The sequence below is a fragment of the Octopus sinensis genome, linkage group LG8, assembly GCF_006345805.1.
Source record: "Octopus sinensis linkage group LG8, ASM634580v1, whole genome shotgun sequence".
NCBI lineage: Eukaryota > Metazoa > Mollusca > Cephalopoda > Octopoda > Octopodidae > Octopus > Octopus sinensis.
In genome coordinates, this window is record NC_043004.1 from 39,761,025 (window position 1) to 39,779,328 (window position 18,304).

At 37.3% G+C, this 18,304-nt stretch overlaps 1 protein-coding gene across 3 annotated transcripts in view; it reads left to right on the forward strand.

Annotated features, from left to right (window-relative positions):
* LOC115214941 (very low-density lipoprotein receptor-like) overlaps nt 1–18,304 on the forward strand; it is a 277,807-nt gene that overhangs the window by 219,152 nt on the left and 40,351 nt on the right. The window contains exons 2-5 of one of the 3 annotated variants that reach the window (XM_036505362.1): nt 3,605–3,718; nt 7,146–7,271; nt 14,586–14,711; nt 17,718–18,151. In XM_036505362.1, coding sequence (XP_036361255.1) covers nt 3,605–3,718; nt 7,146–7,271; nt 14,586–14,711; nt 17,718–18,151 — 800 coding nt within the window. Of the gene's footprint in view, nt 1–3,601; nt 3,719–7,145; nt 7,272–14,585; nt 14,712–17,717; nt 18,152–18,304 lie in introns of all 3 variants that reach the window. The other 2 variants (XM_029784024.2, XM_029784025.2) reach the window with 2 other exon arrangements.

Below are 18,304 nucleotides of genomic sequence, written 5' to 3' on the forward strand. Positions count from 1 at the left end.
AGATAAAACTCTGAGTTTCGGATGCCGAGGTGGAAATCCACAACACCATCTCGGCATCCGAAACTCAGAGTTTTATCTTGGTTATTGAATAATTGTCACATATTATTTTACAGATAAATTTCCTCTATTTACATAATATCTATTTACATAATATCTATTTACATAATTTCCTCTATTTACATAATAAGAGGTCTCTTTCTTTCTTTCGTTATCTTACCGTTTTTACCATATATATATATATAATATATATATATATATATATATATATATATTATATATATATATATATATACTTATATGCTTCAATGTATACATATATATGTACATACCCATATTCATACATTAATAGTTATGTCGTATACATACAACTTTATGTATATATACATGCAGTTAAGTCTAAAACTTAGACAAACGCCATGCGTTTGTTATACATAAATATGTTTCATATATACACACATACATGTATATATGCACAAATAGACAAATGTATACAAAGATGCGTAGATGCATATACACATGTATGCATTCATACATACGTGCATACAGACATATAGACATATATGCATGCATACATACTTTCATACATGCATACATACGTTAATACATACATACATACATACATACATACATACATACATACATAGATGCAAAAATAAATGCGCCCTTTTAAAGCCTTGCCAGGCTCATGGACCCGGTTTCCCGGTTTCAATGGCGTATGTGTTCCCCAGCTGGACGGAACGCCAGTCCATCGCAGCGTTACTCATTTTTGCCAGCTGAGTGGACTGGAGAAACGTGAAATGAAGTGTTTTGCTCAAGAACACAACGCGTCGCTTGGTCCAGGAATCGAAGCCACAATCTTAGGATCACGATGCTGACACCCTAACCACTAAGCCACGCGCCTCCACACATACATACATAGTTGACTTAAAACCTAGGTAAACGACATGAGTTTATGACACATAAATCATGTTCGGGTAAGGTAATTAACTCGATAGAAAAGCGTTAGTGTATCTTAATTATGAGGGAAATACAATGACTAAATAACAACAACAACAAAGATTACGACGAAGAACACGACGATGGCTGTGGCTGTGGCGGTGGTGGCGGTGGCGGTGGTGGTGGCGACCGCTGATGAGATTAATGTTTCTTTTTACACGTTAATGAACAACAACGATGTGACAAATGAGAAGCAATAGCCACCAAAGCAGTATTATATGTATATATTTCTTTGATTTTTTTTTTTTTTTTTTCATGTTCGTTAACAAAGTAATTACTCTCTTGCTAACGACGGCTTTAAGCTTTGTTGCTCCATAACAACCGAAAGAACATTATGAAATAACATAAAGACATATGTTACTTCATAACAGAAAAAAATAATGGCTGTGTGGTAAGTAGCTTGCTAACCAACCACACGGTTGCGGGTTCAGTCCCACTGCGTGGCATCTTGGGCAAGTGTCTTCTGCTATAGCCCCGGGCCGACCAATGCCTTGGGAGTGGATTTGGTAGACGGAAACTGAAAGAAGCCTGTCTTATATATGTATATATATGTATATGTGTGTGTGTTTGTGTGTCTGTGTTTGTCCCCCTAGCATTGCTTGACAACCGATGCTGGTGTGCTTAGGTCCCCGTCACTTAGCGGTTCGGCAAAAAGAGACCGATAGAATAAGTACTAAAAAGGCGGTGCTCCAGCATGGCCGCAGTCAAATGACTGAAACAAGTAAAAGAGTAAAAGAGAATAATAATAAATGCCCTGATGCAGTACCAGGCAGTGGCTCTCATGGCTTCTGATCTTAACTGATTGGAAGTGTTATCATGTACATTGTTTTGTCTTGGTATAAAAGATGGGCTACAGCAAATATTCTGCTCAATACCACAGATTTGCTTGTCAGTTGTTTGACTTTAACCAGTTGAGCATGTCCCTTAGTGGCTGATGATATGTACATCTCTGATCACGAGCAGAAGTAGTGGGGGAGCATCATAGCCATGTGTTGAGAGGGATTCTTTGGGGTTTGAATAATTCACCTCTGGAAACATGGGTGGTTTTTTCAACATCCTTCAACAACCCTTATTCAGGGACCGTTTGAGCGGGATGGGCTACTCAACCTGAAGAAAATTCTAACTGGGCCCCACCAGCAAGGTCATGTGCTGTTTAATTTGATATGAGATCACTATGTCGCGCACATATGGTTGTGATGCATGTGCCTGGTATACCCTTATCAGACGGGTAGTCATGATGGGTATATTGAGCTTCGTATATTTTACCCCAGTGTCACTTTGATGGCATGAACTGCTCTCTCACTCAATAATAATAATAATAATAATAATAATAATAATAATAATGAAACGATTTGAGCCAATTGTGCGACAGACCACACTTTAGTGTATCAAAGATAAAAAGACACTGAAGGACGTTAGACACCATAGTCTGAGATGTGTCTGAATAGAAGACGCGGTTAATTTCAATTGTAGCTTCTGCTGCTTCTAGATTTTAAGACTTGTGTCTTAAAATAGTTACTACTTACATAATTGATGGTTTTTTTCTTCTTTTTAATACGTTGGTGATTCCCTTCACGACGTTCTTAGCTATTTAAATCACCAATATTTTTTTGAAAAACTTGAATGATACAAAGCCTAAATTCCTATTTTACCAACTCTTAATACAATTTGCATGTATGAATATATATATAATAACTAGCAAACGCACCCGTCCTTTAGACGGTTTAAGTTGCTTTCGTGGTATTTTTTTCACCAAATAATTTAACTACCGAGAAGGTTTATGTGTATCATGGCAATCTGTTTCCGATTTAATAAGGCGGAGCAATTGCTATATAAGGTATCGGATCTTTTCGGCTTGAACGGCAGTTTTTTCTAGCGGTGTGATATGAAATTGTTACCCATAATTATGACCCTAGAATCGATCTATTATATTTCAATCTGTTTTAGGGTTAGGGTTAGGGGTGGGAGGGAAGGTATTTTTTTCTTTACAAATGTAAATAAACCCAATCTGTTTCTTAAACGAGGGACATATTCATACGGCACAGAATGTTTTTTTACCTCAATAGACGTCAGTGATTGGTTGAAATTGCAGAAATTGAAGAAAAAAATATCAACAAATATCTTACAAACTATAGAATTTTCTCAATAAAGCCAAGAGAAAAAGATGTTTTATAAACACATTCTACCAGTATACGAAGTTTAAAATTTTTTAGTTACCTAGAAATTATGTCAAAAACTGCCGTTCAAACCTAAACATTGTTCGAAACATTTCGTGCATTTCCTTACCAATGCTAACATTTTTTGTCACTATACATCGTCCAGTGATACTCACGTGCACGCGAACACGTATAAGTTTTTACCAAATCCCTTTCATTAGATATTGATCAATATAAGGGTAATGTTAAAGTCGCTTGCTCAAGATGTGACTCTGCTCGATCAAATCATACTCGGAGTTACAATCTCTCTCTCTCTCTCATCCTCATAAATAAATTCGTTATTACACGAGCTTAACTATATATAGTGGATCGTTACCATTTCTGTAATTCCTTCATTTTTTATGTTTATTTAAATATAATAATGTTATTCTTGTTTTTATTCTTTTCAGCAGCGAGTCATGAGTGCGAAGGTTCAAACATTTCGTGCGGCGATGGGAAATGCATATCCCCTGAATGGCTATGTGATCGCCAAAAAGACTGCGTCGATGGAAGTGACGAGCGAAACTGTATGTATTACCGTTACAATTGCTTATTTTTATTACTTCTTGTTAATTACTAAGTACGTGGTAATTAATTTAGCCACTCAAGTCCGCTTAAAAACAAACAGTCTCGAATTTCTTCGTCGTCTTAATTCTAAGTACTCCTGCCGAGTATTGACACTCCACCTGTCGCAACGATGAGGGTTCCAATTGATCTCCGATCAACAGAAATAGCCTGCGCGTGAATGTCAAAGTGCAAGTGGCTGAGCACTCCACAGACACATGCACCCTTAATGTAGTTCTCAGGGAGATTCAGCGTGTCACAGAATGTGACAAGGCTGGCCCTTTGAATTGCAGGTACTACTCATTTTTGCCAACTCAGTGGACTGGAGCACCGTGAAATAAAGTGTCTTGCTCAAGGACACAACGCATCGCCCCTTTTCTAACTCACGACCTTACGATCGTGAGCCGATTACCCCCTAATCACTAAGCCAGGGGCCTTCACTTCCTACCGAGTACGGCATATATATTTACCGATTATTCATTTTATAAAATAAAAAGTTTCAGTTTTTGGTTAATGAAAGTCTACAGGTTGACTGCTATGTTTATTAACAATAGTTCACGTATATTCCGCCGAGGTCGACTTTGCCTTTCATCCTTTCGGGCTCGATTAAATAAGTTCCAGTTATGCACTGGGGTCGATGTAATCGACTTAATATCTATGTCTCTCCTTGTTTGTCCCCTCTATGTTTAGCCCCTTGTAGGTAATAAAGAAATCGAAATAGGTATTTCGTCTGCGGTTACGTTCTGAATTCAAATTCCGCCGAGGTTGACTTTGCCTTTCATCCTTTCGGGGTCGATTAAACAAGTACCAGTTACGCACTGAGGTCGATATAATCGACTTAATCCGTTTTTCTGTCCTTGTTTGTCCCCTCTGTGTTTAGCCCCTTGTGGGTAATAAAGAAATAGGTATTTCGTCTGTCTTTACGTTCTGAGTTCAAATTCCGCCGAGGTTGACTTTGCCTTTCATCCTTTCGGGGTCGATAAATTAAGTACCAGTTACGCACTGGTGTCGATGTAATCGACTTAATACCTATGTCTGTCCTTGTTTGTCCCTTCTGTGTTTAGCCCTTTGAGGGTAGTAAAAAAATAGAAATAGGTATTTCGTCTGCAGTTACGTTCTGAATTCAAATTCCGCCGAGGTTGACTTTGCTTTTCATCCTTTCGGGGTCGATTAAACAAGTATCAGTTACGCACTGAGGTAGATATAATCGACTTAATCCGTTTTTCTGTCCTTGTTTGTCCTCACTGTGTTTAGCCCCTTGTGGGCAGTAAAGAAATAGGTATTTCGTCTGCGGCTACGTTCTGAGTTCAAATTCCGCCGAGGTCGACTTTGCCTTTCATCTTTTCGGGGTTGATTAAATAAGTACCAGTTGTACCCTGGAGTAGATGTAATCGACTTAATCCCTTTGTCCTTGTTAGTCTCCTCTATGTTTGGCACCCTGTAGGCAATAAAGAAAGAAATATTTTACATATATTTACAATTCAAAATGTCCAGACTTTGCTTTCACCATTGCCCTTAATTTTTTCTCAACTGTTTCATCACCTCATAATGCTTTATACCAGCCATTTTTAATGCCACAATGTATTCACGTTTTGTTTGAGCTGCCATCTTTAATTAACTCTTAAACGGCGGACATCATCAAGTGATGCACATTCGTACAATGCGGAAATCTCAAATGAATTTATTCTCACACCGGATGCAAAGGAAAGTGAATATTTTATGGCACTTTTCGATAATGAGATTGTAATTTTTATTATGCAAGAGTCTAAGAATTATTATAGTTTTTGTACTTTTACAAAGTAAAAACAAGTATAAAAATTACCTTGAAGAAAAAAATATTTTCTTAGATTTCTCTTTTACATTTTGCTCGTTTAGCACATAAATTCATGCAACCCTTTCCCACCGTTTAAGGGTTAAGGGTTCACAATAAAATGAAAGAATCTTAAGGATCTTTATACATCATTTGCACCTATTTTTGTGAATAAGAATGTTTCAATTTATGCTTGAATAATAGGTGTGTATATATATATATATATATATATATATATAATACAAAATGAGACAAGAACGCAAAACATCCGGACAACTAGGTGATACAAAAAGGGACAACAAAACATCCAGAAAGACGATACAAATAAAAACAAAGAACGGGTCATTCGAAGCTTTTTATCCTCAGTCAATAACCGGATCATCCTCGCAATTTCGGCTGATTAATATTTTATATATATATATATGCATGTGTGTGTGTGTGTGTGTGTAGCACCCTGTATATGTACATAACATTATCTTTCCTTCTCATATACGAATGAAGCCAGGAATTGCAATGTGTAACACAATTTTTGTACCTTAGAAAGTACGAAAAAGAGCTAATATTTCCTTCAAATTTTGCTTTCCGTATGTTTGCTCAAACCCCAAAGAATCCCTTTCAACACATGGATATAATGCTTGCCGCCACGACTCTTGCTTATGATCAGTGATGCACATGTAATGCCAGCCACTAAGTAACATATTCAAATGATAAAGCCAACTAACTGAGCAGAAAAACTGTGGTATTGAGCAGAATATATTCTATAACGATATTTCTGCTTCAGCAACTCAGCACTGAATCTGTCGAAAATGTCAAGACTATTGAAAAGATTGCAAGACGCAACGAAAATTTTAGGAAAATAAAAATAAGAAATAAGTGGAGATTTTACCAGTGGGTGTGTTAAATTATAAGGCACAAAAAGAAAATGACTCTCCCCAAACACAACAGAATATGCTTCAACACACGAACTCACATAAAGAATCTTGCAAACCAAATCCAGAAACGAAATATATATATATACAAAAGCACGCGCACTTTCATTTTGGGATCACCAATACTTTATTATCTCCCCAACCATGCTTGATTCTTAATTCCACAAGGTTTTTTAGTATTCTCCTTCGGTTTATTTTCTCTTATTCCTTTCGGTTGAAGGCTCGAAACGTAAAAGACTTCCTCACTTTCCCGAGTGTCAAACTAATACACCTGCTTGTTGTTCATACACCTGTCTTCGTCTTTTGTTTTTCTGTAAATTTCAACTGTGTGTGTGTGTTTATGTGTGTGTGTGTGTTTGTGTGTGTATGTATATGTGCGTGTGTACACATACGCACACGACGGCCTTTATTCAGTTTCTGTATTCCAAATGCACTGGTCGGGCCGGGATTATAGTAAAAGGCACTTAACCAAGGTGGGGGCTGAACTCGGAACCATGTGGTTGGAAAGCAGGCTTCTTAACACACAGTTACGTCTGCGCTAAAAAGAAAATTACTTTTTAAGCAATTATTTCCTAATGAATTGATTTCTGTATTTCTTTGATAAATGATGTTTTTTGATAATTATTATCAACTTAATTTTGTTCACGTCAGGTACAAATATATGCAAAGAGGATGAATTTCAGTGCGACGCCAAAACATGTATTTCAGTAAAGTGGGTCTGTGATGATGAAACGGATTGCCCTAGAGGAGAGGACGAGATGGATTGTGACACATCAGGTACCACGCTATTCGCCTTTCTCTTTTTAATTAAAAAATAATTAACTGAATTAGCTAATTTGCACACGTTTACCAGCCTTCTTTATAATGTCATTAGTGCTAATTAGTGCTAACGTTAACATGGTTTTATTTGTTTACTTTTTATTTGTATTTTTTAATTAATTAATAGTTTGATTAGAAACCACACGATTCATATTTGCAATGGAAAAGACAGTCGGAAGCGTGTTTTCATTACAAGGATATGCTTTTGAGATCGACTAGATATTAAATATTTTATCTTTTTATATGCCTCAGTGAGAAAATGAATAGAGAGACTTCTTCGTGGGGTTTTATGAGAATGACAGTGAAAGAAACCACGAGAAATGGGTTGTTGCTGTGACAAAAAAGGAGCACATCGAAATTTCATACCACCTTTTAGCTCTTTTGAGACACACGGTGTTTTGGTATGTGTAGCGAAACAGACCAAAGTTTTTATTTTCTGTTGAGATTGAAATTGATGGGTGCATGTAGAAAACAAAGGAAAAAGTACCTAAAACTACTCGAGTGCCTTTAATAAAGTGCACTTTATTGCAAGAAATTGCGCCAGGTCTCCGGTCTAAGGAGATCTTCCCGCAAAAGTTCATGTGTACTGTCCTTCTTCCTCAGAGCATGAATATAATTTTAAAACCCTTCATATCAAACGAACTTAGAACTAACTCACCTGGCCGTTCCCTTTCTTTTGGACATCAAAGTGTTTTTTGAACTTGGCAACATCATAAACACAGAAAGAGAGTAAAGACTGGCTTCTTCATATAAAATTAAATTCACCCCGAGGTCGATTTGCGTACCCAGTAAAATAAGATCCTAGTAAAATACTGGTATCAATACGAGGGGTTGCTGAAAAGTTTTTGGCATCAAGAGTGTGGCAAAAGGCCTGGTTGGAGGCCAAACTTCCGAGTTCTTTTACAGGGCTTAGAAAAACTGAAGGACTGCCGCAATAAGTGTGTGAACCTGGGAGGGAAATATGTTGAATGAAATCATAATTAGCCTAACCCTAACCCAGAAACTTCAACAACTCGTATACTCGACTAAATTTTCTCCTTGTTTCCAATCCAAATAAAAGCCGTGTGTCTGCTTCCTTTCAACAATCTCAAACAAAGGACAAAGAGGGGGAGAGAGGGGGAAATAGACAGAGGGACAGACAGACAGACATACAGACTGGCAGATAGACAGACAGACTGGCAAGCAGGCAGACAGACAGACAGACTGGCAGGCAGGCAGACAGACAGGCAGACAGACAGATAGATAGATAGATAGATAGATAGATAGATAGATATAGATAGATAGATAGATAGATAGATAGATAAACAGATAGATAGATAGATGAAAGGTAAAATTGATTTCAACAGAATTTGAACTTGAAACGTAAGGAGATGAATTTACGCTGTTCTGGAGAATACTTAGTCTTGTCATCGTCTTTTGGTCTACTGAAATTCTGATTCATCCTTTCATCGATTGAGCTTCATTCCAACAGAGATTATTCATACTTGATGATGAAAATGGAACTTCAAACGCTATGAGAATTCTGCTAAACAACGTTTTAGTCTATTGAAAAAGAAACATCATATAATATATATACACACACACGCACATTTTTGTTCGTTAATTTTCTATTAGAGAAAAACGGTTGATATTAAAATAGTAAAACAAAGCGATAAACTTCCGTACAGTGTTTAGTATTGAACCACAAAGAACTGGCTTTGTCTCCCACGAGGCTCAACTTTAAAAGAAGTACCCACTGGAACTGATGTGATCACTTATATTCATATTTTAAACCCTGTTGAGCCAACATTGGTAAGGACGATTGACTGGAATTTATGACGTAAAGTGAGTCTATTTATTATGTATGTGTTTGTGTGTGTGTGTGTGTGTGTGTGCGTGTGTGTAAAAATATTCATTATGCCTAAGTTAACAAATAGGAGGCTATGACAAAAAAAATATTGATTTGTAACATTGGCACATGGCCACAAAGTTTCGAGGAGGTGGGCAATCCATTAAATTGATCTCCGTCCCCAATATGGTAGAATTTTAAAACTAGAACGTCGAAGTATGTAAGTAAAATGGACGCAGGTATAACTGCGTGTTTAAGGCGTTTGCTTTGCAACCTTAGCTTCTGAACTCGATCCCACTTCGCTGGTATTTGGAATAGGTTCACATCGTGAGTGTAACTTCGTAGACAGAAATATATTCCAGCCATATATTTGTGTGCATGCACATAACATGGGCGTATAGTCTCTTTTACTCTTTTACTTGTTTCTGTCATGTGACTGTGGCCATGCTGGAGCACCGCCTTTAGTTGAGAAAATCGACCAGGACTTATTCTCTGTAAGCCTAGTACTTATTCTATCTGTCTCTTTTGACGAACCGCTAAGTTACGGAGACGTAAACACACCAGCATCGGTTGTCAAGCGAAGTTGGGGGGGGGGACAAACACAGACACACAAACATATACAAATACACACACACACATACACACACACATATATATATATATATATATATAATATATATATATATATATATGAAAAAACAATTCAGGATAGAAAATGCTAAAATAATTTTATAAAGAACATTTCAGTGCCGGTTCCAGTCATTGAGACCTTTTCAACTGTAACAATTAAATACTTAAATTTAGAAAAGTTTTTTAAAAGAATATGTATAGTGTTCAAATATAAGTGGCATTTTCCTTGTTTCTGCCTTTCTCTGTCTCTCTTGTTTACTCTTGTGGGTTCGAGGTCGTCGTTCCTTTTCATCCTTATATATATATATAATATATATATATATATGTGTGTGTGTGTGTGTGTATATACATATATACGACGGGTTTCTTTCAGTTTCCGTCTACCAAATCTACTCACAAGGCTTCGGTCGGCCCAAGGCTATAGTAGAAGACACTTGTCCAAGGTGCCACGCAGTGGGACTGAACTCGGAACTATGTGATTCGTAAGCAAGCTACTTACCAAAAAGCCACTCCTACGCCTATGAATATCTATACATACAATATATACATATAGATGTGTGCATGTATGTTCGGTTTTATATGAAATTATGTAAAAACAATTTAATATAAATCTGAAAGATTACTCAATATTAAATGATATATTTATTGATTTTTTTACTAGGAAACAGTTGACTGTAACTTAGAAGCATCGGGCTCGCCGTCGCGTCGGTACGCGCGGCCCGACCCCTCCACGCGTGGGGTCAGTCGTCCCTCCGCGACGCGCAGCAGGCGTTCGGCCGGCGGCGAACAATCGATTAGGAACTGGTCTTTTTTGAGAAAACCCATGAAAGATAGATAGACAGACAGATAGATAGATAGATAGATAGATAGATAGATAGATAGATAGATGGACAGACAGACATTTGTCGGTAGATAATAATTGCATGTTTTTTTTTCATATATATATAATAGTGGTGATGATGATGAAAACGGAATTGATTTCTTTAATTACCTTAAGGGTAACAACATACGATAGATACCAACAACCCCTTACAAAAGCTGGGGTAACATAAAAACATCTTACACAGAGTAGTAGTAGTAGTAGTAGTAGTAGTAGTAGTAGTAGTAGTAGTAGTAGTAGGTACTATTTTCGACAACATAAGCACAAAACCACACATTTTGGAGAAGGCGGAACGTGATTAAATCGCCCTTTATACTCACTGGAATGTTAAGGACTTCTCTTCCCTAACATAAAATAATCACTTAATGATATTAGATATAAAATGAACTTTTGGCAAAATGTTTTAGTCATATTCTCTAATGCATTCAAGAACATGCTCTATATGTGTGTGGAAAGAGAGATATAATGAATTATAAAACAGCTGAAAAACACGTAGATAATTCTAGTGAAAACAGTTTTTTTTTTTTTAGTAGGAAAGAACAGAATTATTTCTCTCTCTCTCATTCTGAAGCCGGGATATGACTCTGCTGTGGGAAACGTAAAGCATGCATGTGGATTTATTCGTAATCAATGATGAAACATTCTGAATCGAAACTAGGCACACCGTAGAACAAGTATTGTCTAAACGTGATTTCGTAAATGAGAATTTGTTAAAGATTCAGTTGAATAATAACGAAATAAAAGTGAGAGGTTGGTGCAAAAAATATGCGTAGATTCTTGAAGAGAGGTTATGAGGAAATGAAAGCTCCGTGAGTTCTGTCGTAAACGAAAGTGCAAGACGATCTACCACGATACTACTCACTCATCACTATCATTATCGTCCACTTTTCCATACATCAGAATTCCCCTGCAGCCATTTCTTTTCTTCATTTTTTTTGTGGGAAGTAGCTGAATTCTTTTTCTGTCACCAATCCTCGGTTATTTCCAAGCAAGATAGTATTTCTCTATGGACAGACTCTATTTTCGCTGAGGATTGGATGCGTGAGACACCACTTGTATGACAGTGATGTTTGTCTACATTTCTCACGCGATGTCAAGACAAGGAGACATACACACACACACACAGATAGATAGATAGATAGATAGATAGATAGATAGATAGATAGATAGATAGATAGATAGATAGATAGATAGATAGATAGATAGATGTTTTCTATGTTAGTTTCTATCGACCAGATCCACCCAGGCTTTGGCCACGCCGAGGATGCGCAACTCACTGCGACTGAACCGGAAACCATGTGATTTGGAAACAAACTTCTTGACCTTACAACTTTGTCAGTCTTGGTTAAGGAATCTCAAAATGAACAGTAATATTCCAAAATATGGTAAACTCCAAAGATCTCTCTGTAAAACCACAACGGAAACCTTAAATAGACCACTACCATGATAATAACGCAGAAAAACATTGACTAAGGATTGATGGAGGGAAAACAGTTTTTTTAAATCCTCGTGGGTCTGCAAATTCCAAAGATCCTCTCATTTCTGCAAAGAGTATACGATAAAATGTAAACAGATTTTAAAATATAAGCCTTCTGTAATTTAATAACACAAGAAAAAGGAAAATATCTGTAACTACTCATTGAAATATTCATTGAAAAATATTCATTTACAACAATCAACAGAGGTCATTTCCTGGTTACCGCAGATTGGTTGCCAGTAACGGAACGTATAATCCAACCATAAACATCGCTGTTATTCCTGGGGTTGTAAAAGACTAGGAAACGAGTACTGAAAAAATAAGGAAAGCTTATTGAAGAACGTTTTCATATACGAAGTGCTTTCATTTCTAAAGTAATTTCTCCAAGAAAATTGTAAATTGAGTAAACAAAAGTTGAATATACATCAATTAAAAGTAGACAAGAACCTCAAAATATATGACATTCGGATCCTGACAGTATAATCAAAATATTAAAATATGGGGTCTTTAATAAATTTAATTTAAGCTAGGAAAAGGCTGTATGTAGCTAAGGTAATGAATATAGATTGAAAAGTAAAGAAACGATATAGAATTTGCAATAGACAGACATGTAAATGAAGAGATGGAACAAAGGTTTTAATGTAATTACTTGTCAGGACTGTAAACGAAATGTATAAAGCGTATAATAGATAAGCAGGTTTCGAATATATTGTAACTTTAAATGTTTAAAGAAACTTTCAAGACTTAAGGAAATGCAAACAATGAGAAATGGTTAAATGAGTTAAGGTACGGGAAAAGAAAAACACAAATCTGTAAATTAGTTCATTCAGATGGATGACAGATGTTAATCAGCCGAATCAGCAGATATTAATCAGCCGAAAACATGCAATTATTATCTACCGACAAAAGTCTGTCTGTCTATCTATCTATCTATCTTTCATGGGTTTTCTCAAAAAAGACCAGTTCCGAATCGACTGTTCGCCGCCGGCCGAACGCCTGCCGCGCGTCGCGGAGGGACGACTGACCCCACGCGTGGAGGGGTCGGGTCGCGCGTACCGACGCGACGGCGAGCTCGATGCTTCTAAGTTACAGTCAACTGTTTCCTAGTAAAAAAAATCAATAAATATATAATTACTTTTTACTACCATATTAAATCGTTTCAGCTTATCTGTTTAAGGTTTAAATTTAAATTTGGTTTGAAAAGGTCAAAGTCATGCTTATAGCGAATAGAGGGTCACGTGGATTACTGGAAGAAGAAAACTCTTAAACATATGAATAATGAGATCGCGTAGAAACTCCCACATTGTTTCGTTAACGGGTATTTATCGATGCTGAATATCACTAAAGCAATCCAATGAGATCATCTATATGCTAGAAGTAACAAACCTCTTTAATCGAACTCTACTGGCTCAAATAATGAATACTTTGGACAATGCAGTTCATGTTATATATAACAGTAGGCGGCGAGCTAGCAGAATCGTTAGCACGTCGGGCGAAATGCTTAGCGGTATTTCGGTTGCCGTTACGTTGTGAGTTCAAATTCCGCCGAGGTCGACTTTGCCTTTCATCCTTTCGGGGTCGATAAATTAAGTACCAGTTAAGCACTGGGGTCGATATAATCGACTTAATACCTATGTCTGTCCATGTTTGTCTCCTCTATGTTTAGCCCCTTGTGGGTAATAAAGAAATAGTTATATATAATAGTAGGATATTCATGGCTTGACCTGGGACAAAATAACATCATCTCTAGGGCTGCATTTTTCTTTTGTTTTTGTTTTTTAATATTTTGTTTTTCGCTATCGCTTATTCAGTTAAGAAAGACCACTACCCGTATCCATTCTGTAGCCTCCATTGTTGGTAAGAGGAATTGAGGAATATGTTCTGAGACCAAGAACATAGTTTGAATACTTGCAATACATAGGCGCAGCAGTGGCTGTGTGGTAAGTAGCTTGCTTACCAACCACATGGTTCCGGGTTCATTCCACTGCGTGGCACCTTGGGCAAGTGTCTTCTACTATAGCCTCGGGCCAACCAAAGCCTTGTGAGTGAATTTGGTAGACGGAAACTGAAAGAAGCCCGTCGTATATATATATATATATATGTGTGTGTTTGTGTGTCTGTGTTTGTCCCCCCCCAACATCGCTTGACAACCGATGCTGGTGTGTTTACGTCCCCGTCACTTAGCGGTTCGGCAAAAGAGACCGATAAAATAAGTACTAGGCTTACAAAGAATAAGTCCTAGAGGTGGGGCGATTTCCTCGTCTAAAGGCGGTACTGCAGCATGGCCGCAGTCAAATGACTGAAACAAGTAAAAGAGTAAAAGAGTAATACAGCCAAAGAGAAAAGAGTATTGTTACACAGGGCAGCATTTTATGTCGCATCTAAGTTGTTTATGCTGTCTCCTTTTTAAGGAGTTCTTTAATTTCGTGTTTTGTTTTTGTTTTTCCTTCTCTTTAGGTAACCAGAACTGTCAACACAACGAAGTCTCTTGCGGCGATGGCAACTGCATATCAAAAGAATGGTTGTGTGACGGTGAACCGGATTGTCTCAACGGAATGGATGAAAAGTCTTGTAACGACAGTGGTGAGTCGCCGTATTTTCGCAATATTTATTATTGAATGTATATTGTCCCACCTCTAATTATTAAATGATTTACTGAACTTTTCTTTTTTTTTTTTATTCACTACATCAAGTTTTTAGTACTCACTCAGCTATTGCATTTCATACTGACGGTGCCCCTAAGTTATTCACCTCAGTCACCATAATATAGATTCAAACATATCTATACATTCATATATAATATATTATATATATATATATATATAGGGAGAGTTTACGAAAAAAACAAAAGACGAAGACAGGTGATGTACAAAACAAACAGATGTATTAGTATAACGCTCAGGAATAGAAAAAAGCCTTTTATGTTTCGAGCCTATGCTCTTCTACATATATATATTTTACTTATATCTTTTGCTTGCTTCGGTCACTAGACTGCAGCCATGCTTGACCGCCACCTCAAAGAAACTTCAGTTCTTATTTTCTTTTAAGCCTGGTGCTTATTCGGTCTCTTTTGCCGAAACGCTAATCTACAGGAACATAGACACACCAAAACACACACACATACACACACACACACACACACACACACACCACACATACATACACACACATACATACACGCACATATTACTATCTACGAAATTCACTCGCAAGGCTTTAATCGACACGAGGCTACAGTAGAAAACACTTTTCCCAAGGTGCCACGCAATGGAACTGAACACGCAACAAAGTGGTTGGAGAGCAACACATACACATACATGCATACACACACATACGCACACATACACACACACACACACACATGTCTGTATGTATCTATATATCTCATTATTCCGTTTTATTTCAAGAATTCTTGTCAACAAAGAGATTCGGTTTCTAGTCTAAATCCAAGACCCTTCATTGGAATTTCAGCATCAACGGGGTATTTTTTAAATATGTATGTATGTATGTATGTATGTATGTATGTTTAACCATGGCTGTATCGATTCTATTTGTTCTTGCTGCATTTGTTACTATTGAAGTTCTGGCGTTTGTTGTTGCTTTCAGTGTTTTTTTTGGGTTATTGGGATAATAATAATAATAATGGAACACCCCTCCCACGTGACGAGTAGTATGTGTTAGTCGTTACAAATACTGTGACGTCAAGAAAGTCGAGGTAGTCAGTCATAGACAGTCGTGTCTTCCTTGTCTAACTATACTGCTATACTGGACTGGACGTTATAACAGTCCGACGTTGGATTACAACAGCTTGTTTTACCGATCTCTTCAGACTCTTCCTTACCTTCTACTTCCTCTTCTTTTTCCTTGTATACCAGCAACGGTGATCTAACCATTGCTACTGGTGTTGCTAATGTTGTTCCTGTTAGTGTAGTTGCTATTACTAAATATCCAATAGTTGTTGATGTCATCGTTGTTGTGATTACTGCCGTTATTGCTATTGTTGTTGTGATTGTTGTTGTTGTTATTGTTGTTGTTGCTGTTGTCGTTGTTACTTATTATGTTTCATTGTTGCTTATCTCCTTGATGTCACTGCTGTTAATACAGTTATTCTTTACGCATATTTACTCTATTATCGTCGTTGCAGCATTTATTTAGTAACAAATATTGATAGTAAAATATAAATAAGCATAATAAGAAAACTATAATTGAATATTTTAACAAATAAGGAGGACGAAAACATGTTTTTTTCCCACACACACAACGAAAGTATAGAATGATATTATTTGCATTCTTATATAATTCTTTATCACAACTAATAGCTTCCTAGTACTTAAATGAATAAATTTAAATACTTCAGCAATGTAACCATTATATATGCACTCGTTCAGTCATATATTTGTAATCGCTAGCTATTGTCTGTGTATTCTGTTAACAATTTTATATTCCTGTGGTTTGTTATGTTATATTTTTTACAATGTAGTATTCGTTAGAATTAGTTCAACAGAGTTGTTACAGTGGCGAACAAAATGCTATTATGCGTTAGTTACTTACAACTATATGTATCCTGGTGGGGTCGCGCGTGGCTTAGTGGTTAGGGTGTCAGCATCATGATCGTAAGATTGTGGTTTCGATTCCTGGACCGGGCGACGCGTTGTGTTCTTGAGCAAAACACTTCATTTCACGTTGCTCCCCTTCACTCAGCTGGCAAAAGTGAGTAACGCTGCGATGGACTGGCGTCCCATCCAGCTGGGAAACACATACGCCATAGAAACCGGGAAACCGGGCCCATGAGCCTGGCTAGGCTTTAAAAGGGCGCATTTATTATTTTATATGTATTCTGAGTTCAATTCTCACTAAGGTAAACTTTGGTTTACACCCTTCAGGCCTCGATAAAATAAATTGCCAGTCAAGTAAAAAACAAAAAGTGGGGGAGGAGAACGAGTATCAGTCGAATTATGGCGGTTGATGTAATTGATTTCCCTCGTCCCTCGAAATTATTGATCTTATGCAAATATTCAAAACGTCGTCGTCGACGTCATCATCATTATTATATATATTTTTTATTATGGCGAGCTGGCAGAATCGTTAGCACGCCGAGTAAAATGCTTAGTAGCATTTCTTCGTCTTTACGGTTTGAGTTCAAATTCTGCTGAGGTCGACTTTGCCATTCATCCTTTCGGCGTCGATAAATTAAGTACCAGTTACGTACTGAGGCTGATCTAATCGACTGGCCCTCTCCTCAAAAATTTTCGGGCCTTGTGCCTAGAGTAGAAAAGAATTTTTCTCTTACTTTATAAGGCAGATACGTTAACACGCCGGGCAAAATGCTTAGCGACATTTCTTCGTCTTGACGGTTCTGAGTTCAAATTCCGCCGAGGTCGACTTTGCCTTTCATCCTTTGGGTGTTGATAAAATAAGCATCATTTGAACACTGGAGTAGATCTAATCGACTTACCCCCTCCCCCGGTATTGCTGGTCTTGTGCCAAAATTTAAAACCTTCTTTATTATTATTATTATTATCATCATCATCATCATCATCATCATCATCATCATTATTATTATTATTATTATTATTATTATTATTTCAGACGATCTCAATCCAAACACCGTTGTACCACCAGTGTCAACCGATAACCAGGTGAAGCCGACGCGAACCCAGCGACCGAAACGTCGTTCGACTGTTCGCTCTAGCGCTGCTATAACCACCACCGCTGCAACGAGCACCATTTGGACCACATTTAAGGGATCAATATTTGGTGCTAAAACCACTGCTACTACCACTACAACCCCATTCATCATCTCTACTACAACTTCTACTTCATCTGCCACCACTTCTACCACCATTACCACCCCAACTGAGGCCACAACTATTACTACTACCACTACTACCACCACCCCCAAGCCCACTACTACTACTATTCCAACTACCACTACTACTGCTACTACAACTCGTAGAACTAACCCACCATTTTACGTAACCATCCCAAGCAAAAAAGCGACCAAAGAAACATCGACATCCAAGGTATTCCCTTAATTTCATTAAGTTTAATTAATTTCCTTACATTCAGAGTCACACAGACGGTTACGAACACTTACATTCATACATACATGTTTCAAATAACTGATAGGGAAGATAGTGTGTACGTTAAGCTTTATTTAGCATGATGATCGTTTC